At 44.8% G+C, this 21,975-nt stretch overlaps 1 protein-coding gene across 1 annotated transcript in view; it reads right to left on the bottom strand.

The window, feature by feature from the left end:
* The window catches only part of LOC125427841 (dynein axonemal heavy chain 9-like), a 176,736-nt gene that overhangs the window by 47,237 nt on the left and 107,524 nt on the right, over positions 1-21,975 (bottom strand). The window contains 1 exon segment of the mRNA XM_048487396.1: positions 195-388. Coding sequence (XP_048343353.1) covers positions 195-388 — 194 coding nt within the window.

The raw sequence follows: 21,975 nt of genomic DNA, 5'->3' as shown, positions 1-21,975 counted from the left end.
TGAAGAGAGTAGGGGGTTGAATTGCAGAATTAAGAATGATTCATTCTTAGCCAGGAATATGAGCATTTAAGAACAAGACATTGAAGCCTTTTTTCAGTGACTCATTTTGTATTTCTTAGACATTCTGTTCACAACTTCAGTTATTCGTTTTACTGGACAAGGCACGGATCGGCCATCTTGTGCTCCAAACTCACCGGACAGCATATGTCATACGGTCAGGTCGTATGGCTCTCATCATACACAGCTTCTGCAAAGCTGACTTGTTTTTCCATTCCTGTGGAAACTTTTCCTTTTCTGGACATTCAGACTCCACATACTTCTTCCATCGTTTGGCAGAACCCTCAATGTCCCGATCCAAATTGCGAAATTGTTCCATGGATGACAGAGCCTGGAAAAGAAAGTGGACATCACTTAGAAACAGGAGCTTCTCTTGTGCAACATAGGAGAAGAAGAAGAAGAAGAAGAAGAAGAAGAAGAAGAAGAAGAAGAAGAAGAAGAAGAAGAAGAAGAAGAAGAAGAAGAAGAAGAAGAAGAAGAAGAAGAAGAAGAAGAAGAAGAAGAAGAAGAAGAAGAAGAAGAAGAAGAAGAAGAAGAAGAAGAAGGAGAGTAAGTAGTAGAGGGAGGAGTTTGGTTCCCATATCCCCCCTTTCTCTCCTGTAGGAGACTCAAAGGGGCTTACAATCTCCTTTCCCTTCCCCCCTCACAACAAACACCCTGTGAGGTAGGTGGGGCTGAGAGAGCTCCGAGAAGCTGTGACTCGCCCAAGGTCACCCAGCTGGCGTGTGTGGGAGTGTACAGGCTAATCTGAATTCCCCAGATAAGCCTCCACAGCTCAGGTTGCTGAGCTGGGAATCAAACCTGGTTCCTCCAGATTAGATACATGAGCTCTTAACCTCCTACACCACTGCTGCTCCTGGATAAGGGCTCTTGAGTCAACTAGCCTCTGGAAAGAGGATAGCATCAAGTTTGGAATTTCATATCAGCAACACCAATTCAGTGGAAGATATGAAATACGTTAGTCAGCAGTCAAAGTCCTGAATCCTGCAGTCAAAGTCTAGAATCCCAGCTAAATTGACAGAATGGATCCATGACTGCAATGGTCTTCAGTATGAAGGTGAAGGACTATCAGGTGGGTCATGAATGCACTTCACCTGGGTACTGAGGCCCTCTAGTAGGCTTTTTTGGCTATTTTATTTGAATGTGTACCGAACAAAGATACCACAACTCCTGTCTTCCTCTTTGCACAAACACAAGGAAAGGACGAGCTGGACAGTGAAGCAAGATCACTCTGTGGCAGAAAGGATCTTCCATAACATTGGTTACTGGCTTGTTTCTTGTCCCCGGCTGTCTTGGTTTGCTGCCCATGTTCCTGGGCTTAACACCAGTGATGTCATGAGGATTTTCCTCTTACTGTCATCTAACTCTGACTTCCTATTATATGCTTGCAGCGTAATGAGTCCCAAGCTTCAGGGGTTAAAAATGGATCCTGGAAATCGTGCAGGCCACTGCATCACAATTGTACAGCACTCAAACAAGACGGTATTAAAAGGAAGAAAAATGTACACAGAGGCTCAAATGAAAAAAAAGTATGGAAATAGTGGCTGGGCAATGACAACATGTTATGTATTCTGATGATATAGAAGGCCATTGATGTAGTGATGAGCAGGGGATAGAGTATAGAACAGAGGCAAAGAGACAAGCAAATATAATGAAGCCCCCATTTCAATCTACTTCTAAGAGGAAAAATAGGCTTCTGGTAGAGTCTGAAAAGTGGTGGAGAACAGAATATGAGGTAATAACCAGCCAAACAATCTTATGCTCCTCTTTTATCCTCTGTTACATATTCTGGAAATTATATTTCTTAATATAATTTCTAGGATTCTTAAAAGGTTTTTCAGTCATACCATACTCAGTCCTTACAGTGGTTGTTCAGGCAAGGCCTCTGGGATCAAACTTATTTTCACACATTCAGTCTTTTGACAAGGTGTGACCTTCATAATGGCTAAAAGGACCAAGGATATAAAACCATCTGGTACTGTCTGTGTTTGCATTCTATAATTTGCAAGTTTCCTAGCTTCTAATGAGAAGCCCTGGTCAATCTGTGGAGTGCCGAGATGACCCAGGCTGCAGACATGATCGCTCTGGAGCACTCTGTACTCTCCTACAGAGTCTGGGATGTTCCCTGGTTTACTTAACAGTTCGGAACAATGAAGTAGTTGGGCACATGGCTGGAGGACAAGTGGAGAATTCTAAATACATGTGAATGAGCACAGGTAAGGGAGAATTATCATGAGTACTCAGTTGTGGTGATGGTGGCAGAGCCCACCACCATTTTGTCTATGAAGTGATGTCCAGTGGAGCTTTCTGAGTTGTGAAGGGGCTTTTATCCCCGACTCCTGAAAATGTAGACCAGAAAAACCTCCTGAGGTGCTTTCGCAATGCATTTTACAAATCACTTGTATCTGCCATCTTAGATTCCACATAGAGTGCAGTTTCATCTCAAGATGCTTGTGGAGTGCTGTAGTGCATGACTTTGGCAAGACTTCATGTGTGAACAATCTGCTCAGAATTGTGTGGCCCACCACATCTAGTCTTAATCCTCATCCTTCGTGGCAGTTGATGTCAAGCAGGGCTGGATTGATTGAATGGGTCTGGGAGGTAATAAATGCCTTTCTGAAGGTAGGTGTAGTTTCTTGAATGGAGTTGCTATGTGACGCTCTCCCTAGACCCCACTGACTTGAACAACTATTGTCCTGGTGATCAACATTCTATTTTTGGGCAAAGTGCTCAAGCAGGTGGTAGCAATCTTGATGGAGATGGATTATCTAGACCTATTTCACTCTAGATTTAGGCCTGGGTTTGTTCCAGAAATGTTCTGTCCTGCTGGATAATCTTTGCTAGGAGAGTGACAAGGGAGCACTTCCCTGTTGATTCTCCTGGATCTTTGTCATGTTTGATACCTCAGCCATGGTATCCTTCTGGAGAGATTGTTTGAGTTGGGACGGGGGGGGGGGGGGGGGGGCGCTGTGTTTCAGTGGTTTTTCTCCTAGACTGGCCAATTCCAGAAAGTGTTGCTAGGGGGATGAGGCTTGGCCCCATGGCATTTATGCTATGGAATCCTGCAGGGTTCCATCTTGTCCCCCAAGCTGTTTAACATCTACATTAACCTACTGACAGAGACCATCACAGGATTTGGGATAAGGTACCAGCAATATGCTGATGACACCCAGCTCTACTTCTCCTTAACAGCTCAGCTCACCTTGTTTGAGTGCTGTACAATGGAAAGTCACCAGAAGCCAAAAGACAGTAATGGAATAGATGTGGGCCAATAAACTGAAACTAAATTTAGACAAAATTGAGGTGCTGCCAGTCAATGACTAAGATGCTGAAGGACTGGGGAGTCATCCTGCCCTGTGGCCTCACAGGGAGAGGTGTTTCCAGCCTGTGTGAAAGACACCCACCCTGTTACTGCACAGGGTTGGGACCAGCCTAAACCGTGCTCTAGGTTCTGGTAGGGGGTCTGGGATCCAGGGTCCTCTTCCCTCCTTCCCACTTCCCACTATTGAGCTGTCCCTTTCCCTTGTCTGTTCACACCACCACCCTGCTGCGCAGCTCCTGACTCTCCCTTTCCCACTTCCTTATATCCCTTCTGCCCTCTCATTTCTCTCCCATATTGCAGCAGTGGCGTAGGAGGTTAAGAGCTCGTGTATCTAATCTGGAGGAACCAGGTTTGATTCTCCACTCTGCCGCCTGAGCTGTGGAGGCTTATCTGGGAAATTCAGATTAGCCTGTACACTCCCACACATGCCAGCTGGGTGACCTTGGGCTAGTCACAGCTTCTCGGAGCTCTCTCAGCCCCACCTACTTCACAGGGTGTTTGTTGTGAGGGGGGAACATCAAGGAGATTGTAAGCCCCTTTGAGTCTCCTACAGGAGAGAAAGGGGGGATATAAATCCAAACTCTTCTTCCCTCGTCCCAGCTGCTTCCCCAGCCCATCTCCTACATCCGCCTCAGCTGTGGGCAGGCAGGCCCTGCCTGGTCTAAGCTGCTTCTCCAGCCCATCTCCTACATCCGCCTCAGCTGTGGGCGGGCAGGTCCTGCTGGGCCTAAAACTCCTCTCTTCCTTGCCTTCCTCTTTGAACAAGGCCTCCACCATCGCTGGAAGAGGCTCCTCTGCAGCTTTCCCATCTCCCGTGGTGCCAGCTCGTGCGTGATCCAGCAGGGCAAGTCCAGGCACTGCGGCCAAGCCCGGACAGCTACATTTTAATTGATATCTTTTAATGATTTGTTTTTATTGTTATTTTGTAAGCTGCTTTGGGCTGGTTTCTGGAGAGGCAGAATAAAAATGTTCTACAATACAATAAACACTATGTCTTATCTATATCATTCTATTAGTAGATGTTCAGAGCAACTATGTGGACATATTTATGCTATTTTTGGATCAATATATTATGAACAAATGTGTCCGGAGAAATAACTGCTGATTAAATGTTCATCAGTTTAAAGTACTTCAAATTTAGGTGTTCATAAACTGCAATCAGTTTATGAAAAATATTCAGTATTTTTAACTTAGTGTTCAGACATCGGTCTCAGCATTCAAGTATTTTAAGATTATAGTGGCAGGCATGGATGTAGGTAAGGGGGGGTTCTCGGGTTTGAAAAAAAAAACCCATTCATGTCCGAAGCTCCGCCCCTCTGTTTGTGGGTTTTAAAAACATTTTAGTTCTTTTTCAGTTTTTGGCCTGCAGGGGGCGCATTGTTTGGGCTAGCAGCACCAAACTTTCAGGGATTGTTTGGGGGACTCTTCTGATGACACTAACCAGGTTTGGTGTGGTTTGGTTCAGGGGGTCCAAGATTATGGACTCCCAAAGGGGGTGCCCCCATCCTCCATTGTTTCCAATGGGAGCTAATATAAGTTGGGGGCCACACTTCTGAGGGTCCATAACTTTGGACCCCCTGAACAAACTTCACCAAACCTGGGATGTATTATCAGGAGAGTCTCTTATTGATACCACCCAGATTTTGCGAAGTTTGGTCCAGGGGGTCCAAAGCTATGGACTCCCAAAGGGAGTGCCCCATCCTCCATTGTTTTCAATGGGAGCTAATAGAAGATGAAGGCTACATCTTTGAGGGTCCATAACTTTGGACATCCTGAACCAAACTTCACCAAGCCTGGGTGGTATCATTAGGAGAGACTCCTAAAGATACCCTGAAAGTTTGGTGCTTCTAGCTTAACAATTGCACCCCTGACAGCAGGCACCCCCCAAATTTCCCCAGATTCTCCTTTTAAATTCTCCCGCTTCGGCATGGATTTAAAAGGAGAATCTGAGGTCCTCAGTGTAGTGGTAGTGGAAGAACATGAAGAAGAGGAAGAAGAAGAAGAAGAGGAAGAGGAGGAGGAGGAGGAGGAGGAGGAGGAGTTTGGATTTATATCCCCCTTTCTCTCCTGTAGGAGACTCAAAAGGGCTTACAATCTCCTTGCCCTTGCTCCCTCACAACAAACACCCTGTGAAGTAGGTGGGGCTGAGAGAGCTCCGAGAAGCTGTGACTAGCCCAAGGTCACCCAGCTGGCGTGTGTGGGAGTGCACAGGCTAATCTGAATTCCCCAGATAAGCCTCCACATCTCAAGTGGCAGAGCAGGGAATCAAACCCGGTTCCTCCAGATTAGAATGCACCTGCTCTTAACCACTACGCCACATTGAAAGTGATGCTGTTTCAGGGTGGGGGATAATCCACCGCAAAACAGCATCACTTTCAATGTTGTTTAACTAGGAACCCCAGATTCTCCCTTTAAGGTGGATTTAAAAGGATAATTTGGGCTCTCTAGTTTAAACACCATTGAAAGTGATGCTGTTTCGGGGTGAATTCTAGCATCACAGCGGCTGCCCGGGGGGGGGGGGGCCGCAAAACTCAGGTGTTGCACCAGGCTCTATTTTCCCTCTATGCCTCTGCCCAGAGGAGAGGGGCAGGGGAGGGCAGGAGAGGGGAGTCTGCCATCCCTGATTTCGGAGAGCTGCTTTTATAAACGCTAGGCCAGGGGCAGGGCTTGGGGAGGCGTGGCCATGCCCTAGGGGCGGGTGGGGGTGTGCCCCCCCGAGCCCCCCCCATAAAAAATCTATACCTACATCCCTGGTGGAAGGAATTGAGTGAAAAGCCTACCTAATCTCCCCTCATAGTGTTCCTGTGGAGCTTCCTTGCAATTCCTCATCTGACCAATATCTAGATATGCACGACATACAGGAATACGGAATGCCAAGACAGTATGAGATATCTAGTGAGTTCAAGCCCATAAGGATCTATGGGCTCATGATAGTAAATAAGTATTTCCAGGGATTCTTTTGAGCTGGCAAAGAATCAGTACAAAAATGAATTATTTGCCATTTTCTTTCAGGCTACATTTTGTGTTGTATTATTCATTTGCTAGAGGTGGCTTCTTGTTTGGCTTCATTAACTGAATTATTCAGCTCACAAGCACAAGTCTAATGAAGGTAAAAATAAGCCATGATGGTATGTAAAACTTCAATCAATATGTCATGCAAGATCTACATTTTAATCACCCTTATTACTATTATTGAATTTGACAAGCTCACTAAGATTCCCCCCGCCAATCATGCCCCAGCTTATCCTCCAACTATTTGTATATATTTAAAAAGGCAGGCTGTCTAGAGCATTATTAATTTATATGATGCTTCAAAGAGATGGGCAGACCCTCATTCTAGATCATCAGTGCTGTTTTCTAGCAATCGGTAAGTCTTATTCTGCAAAACTAACTCAAGAAAGCTCTTGCTGAATCCTGGAAAGGTTCACAAGGGCTATGGTCTCAAGGAGACCTATCATCTGTAAAGGTTTTCCATTGCCAAGATCTGTTTTACAGGAATAAAAATCGTATTTAGACAAACACCCATCCACTCTCTGTAGCTGAAATCAATTGCCCCATTACTAAGTAATCAGTGGGTGGGTGGTCGGTCGGTCGGTCGGTCGGTCGGTCGGTCGGTCGGTCGGTGTTCTAATGAAAATAGCAACCTTCCTCTTGCTCATTATCATAATATGCACCCACTTGGAAGCACATTCAAAAAGAAAATCTGTGCCTAAGTAAAATGTTGGTTCCAATGTATCCACTTTCTCTAGGGGATCAGAAAAACATTCTACCATTTTCAATGTGAGATGAAAGTGAGATGAAACCAACATAATGTACAGAAATATTCACAAAGATCCTCAAGGAAAGAAACTCATAGCTGTGATGGGACTAAAGTTTGCAACTCTAGAACAGGAGTATGTGACTTTTTATGAGGTAATTGATAATTCAGTTTATGCAACCCTTCAGGAAGCAAGAGCCAAGGAGGTAGCTCCAGCCTAGAAATCTGAGTTGGCAAAAGGAGATACCCCTGAGATTCAGAAAGCCAAGGAGAAATGGCAATGTGCATAATGGTTAGAGGATGGGGCAGATAAAGCAGTGGACGAAAAAATAGTAACCACAGGGAGCAGCAGGTGGAGGAAACCGATGTCTGAGGAATTGAAAGGCAGAAGAGAAAAGAACTGAAGGGCTAACGAGAAAATAAATATGGGAAAGGCTGATAGAGGCTAAGCACCTATATGTAACTGATTTTTTTAAAAGAGACATGGCATTGCAAACAAGATTTTGGGGTGGACATTATGCATATGGCTTTTTATAGTCCTGAGACTTCTTGAGCCATGTGTTATTATGGAGGAGGCTGCCTCAGCTGTGGGAAAATTTTTAATTAGTCACACAAGAAACAGAATGGGCTCTTGTTCCAAACTGATCAGAAATACCAGAAATATTTAACTTTCAAATTTTTCTGTGCTCTTTTGTTTCCTGACCTCCAACTACTCTCCTCACAAGTTCCTTTTCTTTTACTTTGATGGAGCAGCGTGTGGAGAGATTTCCATGAAGATGAGTCCCAAGCAACAGTTTTAAAAGTAAACTGTGGACCTGTCCTATCAGACCATTTTGATCAAAAGACTGTGACAGCATTAGCAGAATTCAATGTGCACAGCATATCTGCAACAAACTCTGTCAAGATCAGTCTTGATCAAGAATGGAAACTTTATGGAGCTACAAAGTACACAGGATGACAGAAAAAAGGGTCTTCTGTTCTTTTGTCAAGGAAATACTACCGTTTCCTCTACGTGAAAGACATGAATTGCTTCTTTATCCCTTAACCACACATACAATCTTATCATCTGCATTCTGTAAAATTATAAATGCCGCATTAATATGCAGCTTTGTCTCTGCAGCCGTTCTATCCCTTGAAAGTTGAATCCACTACTTAGAGCTCATTATACAATACCACATTTATTAAACAATGCCTTTTCAGTTGCTTTCTCATATCTACATAATGAAATTTCTTCCTCTTCAGAAAGAGAAGATGGAGGTTGATTGGGATGTTTGGGGGGGGGCGGGTGATGAAGAGGAATAATCCACAGTAGCCAGGTGTATTCTCAACTTAGAGCAAAAAACTCTTGTCATTCCGCACAAGGTATTTACATTTTAAAAAATGAAACTTCAAAGAAAGCCAGCTGAAAAGTTGCAATTGGCATTTCAATAATTAATAGTCAGTTTATTTAAACGTAATCCATAACTCAACTGCCTTTTAACCAATCAAATTAGTAAAAATGCTTCAACTCAGAGGTAGGGCATTGGCTTATCATCCAAAAGGGCCTAGATTTAATCCCTGGCATCTCCAGTTAAAAGGATCAGATAGCCGGTGATGTGAAAGACCTCTACCTGAGACCCTGGAGAGCCACTGCCAGTTAAAGGAGGCAATACTTGGCAAAAGGCAGCTTCATGTGTTTATAACACTGATAATAATAACCAGGATGGTCTGATTTATATAGTGCATTTCAAATATACACTGTGCACACATTCTGTCAGTAACCCTTAAAATAACCCTCAAAGGCAGGACAGTGGTTTTATCTCCATGTTATAGAAGCACTGCTGTACTTCCACAGGGTGGGGCCTGATGCAGCCCACCACTCTAGCCAAGGACCAATCTGGGCCACATTAACTATCCGAGTTGCACACTCCTGCCTTATACTGAGCCATGCAAATAAGCATGCATTCTAAACATATTTGCCTTACAAATACTGCAAGATAAATTAGAATGTGGAGAGTGAGCATTAGTAGGTATTCTTAGACTCCCATCACCACACCTGTTATTTACTCAGAGATGGATTGGTAACTGAAAACTCCAGAGAGCTCTCAGTGATAAGGCTGATTTAGCTGTTTGCCCTTTAATTTCAACAACAATTAACAAACCTGCCTGGAGCACTACTTTTGTTTGTTTGTTTTTTTCTTTCATTAGTGGGTAAATTTATTGCTTAAGAGAGATTCTTACAGGGAGAATTATATATAAAGCTCCTGGCTATACATTGCAAACATCAAGTTGTTGTTGGTGGTTGCTGCTGTTTAATAAAACCTAAATTGAGATTCCCTTCATAGTCCAGGGGGGGACAGGCGAAAGAATGTGAATGAGCCAAGGTAGTCAGGGGAGAGATGTCATTGTAGTTTGCAAATTTGCAAAAAGCTGAAATCTACGCAAGAAAACAAACATTTCTTATGAATGCTACAACAATGCTTCAACAAAGGAACACCACAGCCACACTTTATAAAATGCATCCTGGTAACAAGACCTCACAAGGTCTGAGGGATCTTGTCAGCTGAGCAGAAGCTCTTTTTATGTGTGTTTGTGCGGGTATCTTTATGTGCTGAAGCACTGAACCAATCTGCACTGCATAAGTTATATTGAATATGTTTTTAAACTGTCTCTACGACTACAAATAAAGGACTAAATACCTAGAACAGTCTCTGCTGAGCTAAAGATTAATGGACTACGTGCTGTTTGTTCTTAATAGACCTTTTTAAAGAAGGATGGACAACTTCAGTCATCGTTCAAAACAGAACAACCTGAAGCTTTCAGCAAGGCACAGTGAATTGATCAAACCAGAATCATGGAGACAATTTAGCAGGAACTCAAGGCCCATACACAATGCAGCAACTCACCTCCATAGCATAGGTTAACCCTTTGGGACTGCATTGCCCCATATGTCCCTGCCCAGCCTCTGCGTTCGGCAGAGGCCAATCTACTGGAGGTCCGTGGCCCCTCAATGATGCGACTGGCCTCCCAGTGGAACACTCTTCCTCCAGCTGTCTTCCGCAGGGCCTGTAAGACTGAGTTGTTCCACCAGACCTTTGGAGAGACCAGTCGCTGAGTGTGCCCCCCTCTGTTCTCCTGTTTTGAGGGCCCTTAACATCATTGGGGCCCACCGTTCCCCCCTCCTCTTCCCTAGGAGAATTTTAAGTAAGGGTTTTTCGTGGGATGCTGATTTAGTGTAGTAATCCCTGTTTTAATGGAAATTAGCACTTTATAGTCCATGGAGCTTGGGTTATTAACCTTAGGTGTTTATTTATTGGTCAGTTATTTATTCGCTCCTCTTGCTATGCCTGTGTTTTATGATGATTTATGTATGATGATTTGTGTTGTACACCGCCCAGAGCCCTTTGGGGATAGGGTGGTATATCTAAATAAATAAATAAATAAATAAATAAATAAATAAATAAATAAATAAATAAATAAATAAATAAATAAATAAAGTAAGTAAGTAAGTAAGTAAGTAAGTAAGTAAGTAAGTAAGTAAGTAAGTTACCATATTATGTATATATAAGTGTACGGAGAAGAAATACTTGATTTATGTAAAGATTGTGGAGAAAAAAGTGGAAGGAATCATCCTTACTCAGAAGTAGTCTCTGGCCCAAGAGCAGTTTGATTATCCTTGACCAGGGCCAGGGGCTTTTCGGGTGTGGCTCCTGCTTGATGGAGATTACAGTTCTGTGGGATCTGGCCCAGTTCCTTAACGCCTGTAAGATGGAGATATTCCACCAGGCACATGGTTGAGAGCTTCCAGCTGTTCTATTTTATCCACTGGCCACCATGCAGAGCCCCTGCTCAGTCCTGCTGATACGGATGCTAGCACCACATTTCTGATGCTTCCAATGTTGCGGAGGGTCTGTTATTCTTAGGAGTCAGATCTCCTGCATAGGGCACCATCTTATTATTTGTATTTTATGGTTTTTAATCTATGTTAATTGTTCCTGTTTTTAAATGTATATTTGACCTGTTACCCACTCTGAGTCCTGCTGTAGTGGGGGAGGGGCAGGATATAAATCTAAAATAGAAATAAGTAAATTCCCCAAATGCTGCAGCTAGGGTCTGCATTTATGTTGTACTTTAGCAGAGCTGCAAGATTTCCCATATTTTCACCTGTATGAATTATAGTAGGACCAAGCCATGGGAAAATAATATACTCTCCATTTGCAAGTCCTTTACATTTGATTCTGGATTTAATGACTGCTCCTACAGGTTCAGAATATCATTGATGTATGAACTGAAGATAGTCTGAGGATGCCTCCCTATTTTACACTGCTTGTTTGATTATCTTTGTTTTCAATTCACATCCTACATTTGATGCACTGGAGCATCAATATGATGTGACCATTTTTTTCACCAGTTCCATTTTGTAACAATTTAAGGTTCAACTCCAAGTTGTCAGACGGAGTCAAACACTTTTCTGAAGCTGATGAAGCAAGAAAATATTTTTCCTCCTTTTTATTTTCACATGTTCATAGGAGTATATATTGTAAAGAAACGATCAGTGGCTCTTTTTCCAGGGAGGAAACCAATTTGGCCTTCATGGATCATTTTTGTGCTTTGTTAGGTTCTCTATTATCCTTTTGTGGTGGATACTGCTGATACGGCTGTTGAAGTCGGTATTTCTGTAGAGCTTTGGAGGTCCAGCTTAACTTTCTTGTTATAACTTAAAAGGTTTTTTTGTTGATCTCACTACATCTCTCTGAAATGTACCACTTGGAAGATAATATTTGAAATGTTCCTAAATGTTTCTAGGATGATCTGAGTGTTGTATTTTAACATCCACAATATCAGTTTTTATGGGTTCTTTTTTTTTAAAAAAAAAACTTCCCTCATTGTAGAAGTCTCCAAAGAGGTTAAATCTTCGGTTCAAAGAGGCTCAATAATTTTCAAGAGCATTTTCTGGTACTGAAAGTTTCCTAGAGGCAGTTTACCCTTAGGTCTGATTTCTAAGCTTTTAATATAAATCTTGCAAATTATCACCCCAATTCCAGCTATTCTGCACTGCTAGTTTGTAAATATGGTTACTATATTCATGTTTATCTCTGATAACAAACGCTAACATAACTGGTAATCGTTTCTGCAACAAAGATAGGGGAGTAGAAAGTAGGGGAACAAGGGAGTAGAAAGTAGGGAAAGGGGGCAAATGAAAATGCTCATTATTTCTGACTAGTGCGGCCTGGCCACGCATTGGTGTGGCAATTGTCCTTCTCATCACAGTCCGCAACCCATACAGATGTCCATGCAGGTCCAATGATCCACAGCATAGCCTTTTAGGGTGGTCAAATGGAATCCCTCTTTCCCTTTTCAATTCACATTGTTATATGGTGGTGTCTTGTTTTTTTAGTATAAGGTAACCCTTTCCATTCCACAACGGAACTGTCCAGAGTGTGAATCCCGCTGTCTATGAGGCTGGTTGACACGCACAGTCCTGGCTTGGGTAAGGCAGAACTGGGGCAAGCAGGCTTTCCCAGTCAGGCAGCAGAGGCAGGGTGGTGAGGCATTCAGATCGAGGTTAGCTCCCTGGGTTCTTAAAGGGTCACGTGCAAAAGAAGTGGAGCCGGTAGTGTTGGTTCGCCCCTACCCCATGGATTTTCTTAGAAGAAAAAGGCAAACTCCAGCTCGCTTTTAGTAAAAGAGAGCTGTGGTGAATATGGGTGAGGAAGTGGGTAAGTGGTGGTTGGATGTGAGGGAGGGCAGAGTGAGGTGTGTGAGGATGAGCTGGATGTGTATGAGAGTATTGTGTTGTGTGGTAGCAGTGGGTGAGGCACAGAGAGTGAAAGTTACCTGCGTGTGAGGGGGGGAACCCCACCTGACGTCTCACACGGCAATGCGTGTATGTGTTTCACTTCCACTCGTATTACCTAATAGTATTACCTATTTACTGTTTTAACTGCTCATCTCTGGCCATCTGCGCAACATTCTAAGGGCATACCAACCCCTCAGGCCACAGACATGCTGCACGAACATTCTAAGGGTGACAGTTAAACACAGCCAGCTACATGGCCTGGTGCACTCAGGTATGGACTTTCAGCGTATGAAGGTCCAACTGCCTGCCCGCAACAGGGAGGAATGTCATGTGAAAATTTGGGGGTGATCCATCCAGCCGTTTTGGCGTTAGGGCATGACTAACAAAGTCACAGTTAGCTTTTTATATACATAGATTGATGCTGCATTAATATCTGCTTAACTTCTGGATTTAATATTTTCCAAGGAAGAACTGTAGTGCTTCTTGATTCCATATCCTTTGGGGCAAATAGAGCTAGGTTTGGAAGGGAGGTCAGCTTGCACTTAGCACAGGCTAAATAAACCTCATTGACAGTACCATCCTAAGTCCAGTCTAGAACCTTCATTAACCATTTTGTACAGACACTAATAAAATACTACATAGTCAGTTAGTACAAATATATTCATCAAAAAGCATGTTAATCCATGATAAATAGAATAAAGATAAAATTATTCTTCATCATTCACAACTAATCCATAGCTTCTCACAGAAGATACTTGCCAACTTAATGGGTAACATAGGAATTCCAATCAAATAAAAGATTTAAAACAAGCCACTCATCTGGATAGCTCTGATATTTATGTAGGAGAGGGCTAATTATGGAATTCCTCAACAGTATAAAAACTTCAATATAAGAAGACATGAGAGAAAAATTCAGGAATCTTGGCTCCACACAGACAATCTCTCCTGAAGAAGAGTACCGGTACTCAAAAATCTGCCATAAAGGTTTGCTGAAGTCAGAATGTTGATCCTGGTGAGCATAAAGGCTCTGCAGACTTTAGGAGACATACAATGGAATATGTAGGGAGCACTAAACTGGCATGGAACCATCTGCAATAGGGGAATATTTCTATGTGCAAGAGGGTGCAAAACATGTCTCTCAATATTCAGCATCTCAATATTACCACTGGGACCCACAATCTTAAGGCCTGTTGTTTCCATAAAATAAGGAGCGAATCAAGTGTTAATTTTCTGACTTCAATTGACTTAGAAGGGTGCAATTCTGCTTAGGATAGAACTAGAAGTGTGCATAACACTCCCTCCCTTCCATTTTAAGACTATTATAAACTGTAGACCTATAGTGCCATACTAAATGGAATCACACTTTTCTAAGGTGATTAAAATCAGCTGGTTTAGAATGGTGTAACTCTACTAAGGATGGAACTGTTGAGCTTTTAAGTCAGGCCAAGCAACATATTTTTCTCACACTACTGCATCTTTCGGTGAGTTGTTTGTACCTGAGGCGTAACTTAATATCCAACCTAAAGAAAAGCTCTGATTAACTTGAAAAGGTTTCTCATTACTTTCTCATGTTTTAATTGGAGTTCATAATGGCATTGCTGTATATGCTTGGGAATTTTCTTCAATAGATCCAGAATACTTATCTTCAATGTTCAACATCAAAAAGGAGAAAGAGACTCAACCCTAACTCAGTATATATACACTTATTCACAAGGGTTAAGTTGTATTCTTCGTTGCTATTTAATGACACACACATACACAGAAATTTTGGGGGCTTCATAATAGATTATAACATATACAAGGATTATTTTGTGAATGAAAGAATTATCTGAAGGAATGAATGGCTTGGCTTATGTATATATATATCATATGACTGTATAAGAGACAGCAACACCTGGCTATGATTAAAATATATAACTTTCTGTATAGTCTAACTTTGACCAAAATTTGGTCTAACTTTGACCTTGAGGCTAAAATGTGTGTCATTTGACATTGACATCAACTATGTATGTCGTATTGTTATAACTTTTGTAAAAATAGCAGTTTGTATTTCAAATCTGAGATGTTTTTAATTTTTCTATTTGTGTACACATTATAATAAATATTTGCTTGATTTTATTTTTGTAACTTCACACTTGTGAATAAGTGTGTACTTTCAATGTTCATCTGCTTTAAAGAATTCTGCTTTAAAGAATTCCAAATTTAGCTGTCCTAAAAAGTCCATAGAAGCAGAAATAAAAGGCTCTTTGGTGAAAAAGACCGTTTATTCAGACATCTTAGAAAGCTCAAGTACACGCAGTGGCAGGAATGACACTTCCCGCCAGAAGCACAGGTTATAACTCTATTCACCCCATCCCCCCTTCCTGCTTCCCATGGGAACGGAGTCCTCATCTCCCGCGCAAAGATAAAGTCTCCGCCGATGAAGCTGGCCCATCGCCCGGGCTGTGGAATGCACTCAAGGTTACCTTACCATCAACACCATTGAAACCATTGAAACCTTTTACACTCTGCCTCCCATAAAGAAGACCCCTGCGGAAAGCAGAAATAAGGGTGGGGGCGTCGATATTTTCGGAATAAACCCATTGATTATACCCAGAGGAATATCCCACCCAAGAGACTAAATATTGCAAGCGTTTGCGATTAAAGCGAGAGTCCAGGATAGCGTCAATTTCGTAGTGCTTGTAGCCATCAATAATAGTGGTGGGGCCTCTCAGCCAGACATCGGAAGCCGGGAGCCTCTTTGAGCAAGCTGGAATGGAAGACAGGATGAATGTTACTAAGAGAGTTAGGCAAATCGCAATCGGGCAGTGACATCATTAATCACTTTAGTAATCTGAAAAGGTCCCACGAATCTTTTGCCAAGTTTGGAAAAAATTTATGCACGTCTCTGAGATTTTTGGTAGACAAAATACACCTGCCGCCTACACGAGGAAAAAAAAAATCCGAAGCGGTAAGCCATCCGCAGCTGGGAGTCCTTAGCCTGTTGTAAGGTTGTCTGGACCGATTTCCACCCTCGACTAGGGACTAAATCCATTGTTGAAACTCTGGAGGGTCCAAAGCTGTCATGGTAGTTGTGGTAACGCTGGCGAGTGACCAGACACAATTTCAAAGGGGGTTTTCTTAGTACTACTATGAACCGGATGGTTGTAGGCGTACTCCGCGAGCGGAATAAGCTCGCACCAATTGTCTTGGTGGTAGTTGGTGTAACAACGTAAATACTGCTCTAGGGTTCTGTTCGTTCTCTCCGTCTCACCGTCACTTTGAACGTGGTAGAAGCGGCGACTGCGAGGCGGCCCCCAACAATCCATGCCAGAACTTTGAGATGAATTGGGGGGCCGCGGTCGGAGACCACCTTAGCAGTGAATGTAGACGATGTAAACATGTTGAATGAACAACCCGTGCCAACTTAGGAAGCGGAGAGGATGGAAGCACATGGAATAAAATGGGCTTGTTTAGAAAATAAGTCCACCACCACCCACAAAACCGTGTTGCCATGACTTTTCGGGCAAATCTGTAATAAAATCCATGGAGATGACTTCCCAAGGGCGGGGAGGCCACCGGGAGAGGTTTCAACAGCCCATAGGGCTTTCCCGAGATGGTTTTGGCTTCTGCACAAACCGAGCAGCCCTTAATATATGCCTCAATGTCCTTAGCGCATTAACCACTGCCGGCGGGCCAAATGCAGAGTTTTAGAAAGCCAAAATGTCCAGCCGACGCGGGCATCGTGGCAGGCTTCCAGAACCTGCTAGCGGAGGGGGAGAGGCATTACCAACATTCCCCCCTCCGCCAAACTCCATTCTCCAAACGCAATTGGGAGTCACTTTCTTCCGCTGGAGGCTTGTGCAGCCCCGCCTCCTCGAGTTCCCGCAGGAAAGGAGAGACGAGACTAGGAATGGGGGGTGGAGGAGGAGTGGGCGTTTGAGATCGGGTGACAGCCAGCCCCAACTGGGGGGAGAGAACAGTGCGTGGAATGTCTCGTAAGGCAGCTCCACCCCCCTCCCCGAGGTAGGCCAGCCAATTTATTGGTTTCGGAGGAAAAAAATGGACTGTAAACGCGAAACGAGAAAAGAAATCATTGCCCAACTGGAGTTGTTGCGGACATCTTGAGGGGGGGTGGAAAGAGCTGCCTGGTTTTTGTGATCCGACCAAACCTGAAAGGGGTGTTTAGCCCCCCTCCAGCCAGTGGCGCCAAGTGGAGAGTGCTACTTTGATGGCTGCAGTCTCTTTATCGTCCAGTTGAGTTCAGCACCAGAGAATTTCTTAGATAAATAAGCACACGGAACCAGCCTACCATCTTTATTTTTTTCTGCAACAGGGCTGCCCCAAGTGCTTTGTCCGAGGCATCCACGTGAACCACAAGCGGGAGATCTGGGTCAGGGTGCTTTAAGATAGGTTGATTGGTAAAAGCAGACTTTAAGAGTTGAAAGGCTGTTTGACACTCTTCAGACCAGGAAAGGGGGGCACCGGGCTTGGCGGACAGTGGATCTTTACCCTTAGTGCGTAAGAGGTCTGTAGAGAGGGAGAGTCAGTTCAGCCATTGGGGTATAAAGTCACGATAGAAATTAGCAAAACCAAGAAAAGATTGGAGTTCTTTCGCGGTTGGTGGGGGCAGGCCATTGGAGGACCGCGTCAATTTTAGCAGGATCCATTTTCAAGCCCTCGGGCGAGAGATCCGTAACCCAAATAGTCAATGGAGGTCTGGTGAAACAGCATTTGGATAGTTTGGCAAAGAGAGAGAGTTGTCGAGCAAAAGCGTTTCAATACCTCCGAACCAATGTTTCATGCTCTTCTATGGTTTGTGAATAAATTAAAAGCGTCATCTAAGTATACCACAACTCCCTTGTACAATAAATCATGGAGAACTTCGTTGATAAGGGCCATAAAAGCCCGGGGGTTACTTAACGAATGGCATTATCAAGTATTCAAACTGTCCAAACTTTGTGTTAAAGCGCCAGTCAAGTGTTCATAGCAATTCTGACCCTGTAGTAAGCTTCTCTCAAGTCCAATTTAGTAAAAATCGCCCTTTGCCCAGTCGTCTAAAGGTCCTTGATCAAAGGCAAAGGGTATTTATTGGACAGGAGACTGCATTGAGACCTCGATAATCTGTGCAAAGCCGTAAAGACCCATCTTTCTTTTCTGGCTCAGCAGGAGCAGCGTGTGTGTGTTTGGTAGCCCGCCGTATGAACCCGGCGAGCGAGGTTCTTGTCCAAGAAGGCACGAAGTTCCTTCTCCTCATTGGGACTCATACGGTAGATTCTACCTTTGGGCAGTTAATCTGGTTGTATAACGATTTTGCAGTCAGTGTCTCTATGGGGTGGCAACTGATCGCATTCTTGCTCCTGAAAAACTCTGGCTAGATCATGGTGCGCCGGTGGGATGAATGGAGCAATGGCTGATGAGAAGCCAGGGGGTGTGTCAGTAGAAGTTGGGTTTCCCCAATTCATGTGTTCACTTGATGAGAGGGTCAGTGAATTCTAGGATCCGTTCTTTCCAAATGAACTTTGGTTCATGTAACAATAACCATGGCATGCCCAAAACTATGGAGTGTTTGGCCAAGCCAAAATAAAACTAATTTTCTCCCAATGGTGGTATAGCGGAGGAGAACCGGTTGTGTTTTGAACTGGGCGGTCCCTTCGTTCGAGGGGCTGCCGTCCATTTGGGTGAATGGTATGGGCTTAGCCAGGAATTTGATCCAGACCTAGCTCCTCTGCCACCTGGGGCCGCATTAAGCAATGGGAGCAGCCAGAATCCACAAGGGCCGAGGCTATAATGCGAGTGTGTTTAGCGGGGTTGGCCAGAAGCGCTTGGACATTAATGGGGCGCTGCCTTCACTCACCGCGTCAGGAGTCGGACCCATGTCCATGGGGGGGCTGAAGAAAGGCAAACAGCTGCTTCCCCCTCCTCTGGGTCGCCTTCGATGACCGCTTTAGAGCGAGCCCGTCGGAGCTGATCTGCGTGGTGTGGCTTAGCAGATGGAGTCGCAGCGTAGCTGGGCGGTTGGTTTTGTTTCTTGGGACAGTTGGCGGCTAGATGACCTGGCCCTCCGCGGTAAAGAGCACAATCCCAGTCGGCGGCGGCGTTCAGAGGTGGTTTCAGTAGAGTGGGCTTGACTTGGTGGAGCGCCAGTGGCAGGTTTTGGGCGTGGAAGCGACCTCCGGCACTGGCGTATTCAAAGCGAGGCGCCACCTGGGATCCCAACTGGATCCAATCCGCAATAGTCACGAGGAACCGGGTAAAACACCGTTCCGCGCAGCTTGCCGTCCACAGCATCCGAAAGTATTCGCATTTCATGCGTTCAGGCCACTCAGGAGAGTCGAGCAGCCGCCCGCACGGGGAATTCCGCGGGCAAATTCTGCAAGCGGTTGCCTTGCTGGATAGTTTTGATGGTCGCGGATAGCTTCATCTCGGCGCCTGGATCTTGGAAGGCGTGCTCTTAAGGCTTGGAGGAATGCGGGCACCGTCGCGAGAGTCTTCATCTTGCAAATCCAAAAGAGTCACGAACCAGTCGGCTGCTGCCCCATCCAGGACTGAGCCGATGTCGTGGCGCAGCTCAGACCGGTATAAATCATCATAGTCTTCCAAGTGGGCATTGAGTTGCAAAATAAAGTAGGGAAGTTTGGAAGCCGGTCCCATCAAAAGCGGGCGGTATCCGCATAACCCGTTCCATGGCTCTTAAGCCTGCAGGCGGCGATTAGCGAGTTGAGCAGGTTGGGCAGGCAGCTGTTGCAGAGGGGCGAATGCGCGAGCGCTGGCTGTGCCGCTGGCGTTTGGGTGGCAGGACCCAGATGCGTGGCCCCCCTGGCGCGGCATTATCAGTAACAGCATAGACTCCAACTTGGGGCTTCCTGGTCTGCTGCCTCCTTAGCTCCCTCTCCAAGCGCCCAGCCAGCTCCCTCTCCTTCGCGAGGTCAATGCATCCTGGTGCGCATGCAGAGCAGCTTTTCGTTCCCAATTTAGCCAGTTCGTCCCCGTTTAAAAGCTGCAGTGAGCTCACTTTGCGTCGCAACTTTTCGCGTTGCCGTTGTAAATCCAGTCTGGAGTGTTCCAGGACTTTATCATGGACTGACAGATTCTGGGCATATTATCGTTGGAGGCGCATCTTTGGCGCGGTCCAACTCGAGCTGAACTTCTTTGCGTTGCCGTTCCCGGTCCCTCTGCAGGTTTTTTCGCTCTTGCTGCAACTGTGGCCCGTTCCTCCTCCCATAGCTGGCGTTCACGGGTCCATGCTTCTTGGGCATCTGGCGAGTCGTACTTCCTCATCCCAGGTCTCCTTCGATGGGAGAGGGAACAGATCCGGCTGGGAGTGCAGGCTTTCTTCGGACTCTTCGTCATCTGGAAGGGAGACATCGGAGACACCGTAGCCACCGGTGGCTCCCGAGAGCACCTCAGGTGGCGGCTGCTGACCCGGGGTCAGAGGTCAGTGGAAAACGAATCTGGATACCCCTCCCAATCCCAGGTTTAGTCCCAGTGTCCTTTGGACGGGCCCCAGTGCTGTGCCACGGTGGTTCTTTGGGAGCATCACCAAAATACGAGTCCAGGAACCGTTCAATGGATTCCTGGGTTGCCGCATGAAAGGTGGTCAGGCCCGTCTCCTCCATGACAGGTTGCATCTGAGGTTTGTAATCCACCGCAGCGGGTAGAGATCCGATCCACAGGCGCTCGATCCATAGACAGGCCCCAAGCGACTCATGTAAGTCCCCATGAGGAGTCAGTGCATACGTCCCTCGCTCCAACGTGGAGTAAAGGAAGACTCCGTGCTGATTCGAGGACGGGAAAGAGTCACCAGCGAGGCCCGTTCTCCCGCCGGTTCCTCCAGATCCAGAAGGGAAAGGTCGGAGCCCTCTTTGGGGGCTACCGCACCTTCCGCAGTAACATTCAACCTCTCCATGTCGAGACACTAGAGGTCCACTGCACTAGTAAGATAGATGGATTAAGGATTCCTGCCACAATGTAAGGAATTCCATAGAAGCAGAAATAAAAGGCTCTTTGGTGAAAAAGACCGTTTATTCAGACATCTTAGAAAGCTCAAGTACACGCAGTGGCAGGAATGACACTTCCCGCCAGAAGCACAGGTTATAACTCTATTCACCCCATCCCCCCTTCCTGCTTCCCATGGGAACGGAGTCCTCATCTCCCGCGCAAAGATAAAGTCTCCGCCGATGAAGCTGGCCCATCGCCCGGGCTGTGGAATGCACTCAAGGTTACCTTACCATCAACACCATTGAAACCATTGAAACCTTTACAGGAGGCTACCATTGAAGGAATGTATGTCACCTACTGATAGCACTTTCCCAAATGGATCCCAGTACATGAAATCATCCAACATAGCTTCTTTGGACATTGTACCTAAAGTTAATCTCCAGCTTTGCTGATGAAAGGACTACTACTTTTTCCCTACCTTAGAATGTTGTCAACACCATTGCATTCCAATTAGTGCCAATGTCTATTCTGATTAATGACTGGCTTTTACCTCAACCTGCAGACAAAAAGCCTTTCTTCCCATCTCTCTCTCTCTTTCTCTCTCTTATCTACTTCTGTTTTGTTTTGCTTAACATTGATTCCGGGGGTGGGGGAGAAACAGTGAGAAATTCAGAAGCTTGCTGATCACTCTGTGATATTTTAATTGACCTCCTGTTGCTTATGAATTTTTTAATGAACCAACATAGTTACTTGCAATTTTGTTTGTTTGTTATACGACTGTATTACCGCATTTACTCTAGAGCAGGGGTCTGCAAGCTGGCTCTCCAGATGTTCATGGCCAAGTGGCAGGGCTGATGGGAATTGTAGTCCATGAACATCTGGAGAGCAATAGTTTGCAGACCCGTGCTCTAGAGGAAAGCAATCCTGAAAGTGAGACAATCCCACCACTGTATATCCAAAAAGATTTTTATTATTTGACATAATAGTAATTTTATGTGAATTCAAGATTACCCCTCTTTTTTATGCCATATCTGGAGGAAAAAACTATTCTTGCATTTTAACAAATACTGTACTTCACACTTTACCTGGTTACATGACACAATGAAAATTTCTTTAACACATTTATAACCCAACATTATA

The sequence above is a fragment of the Sphaerodactylus townsendi genome, linkage group LG03 (genome assembly GCF_021028975.2).
Source record: "Sphaerodactylus townsendi isolate TG3544 linkage group LG03, MPM_Stown_v2.3, whole genome shotgun sequence".
NCBI lineage: Eukaryota > Metazoa > Chordata > Lepidosauria > Squamata > Sphaerodactylidae > Sphaerodactylus > Sphaerodactylus townsendi.
The sequence above is the reverse complement of the archived record's forward strand: the minus strand, read 5'-3'. Positions and strand labels throughout refer to the sequence as shown.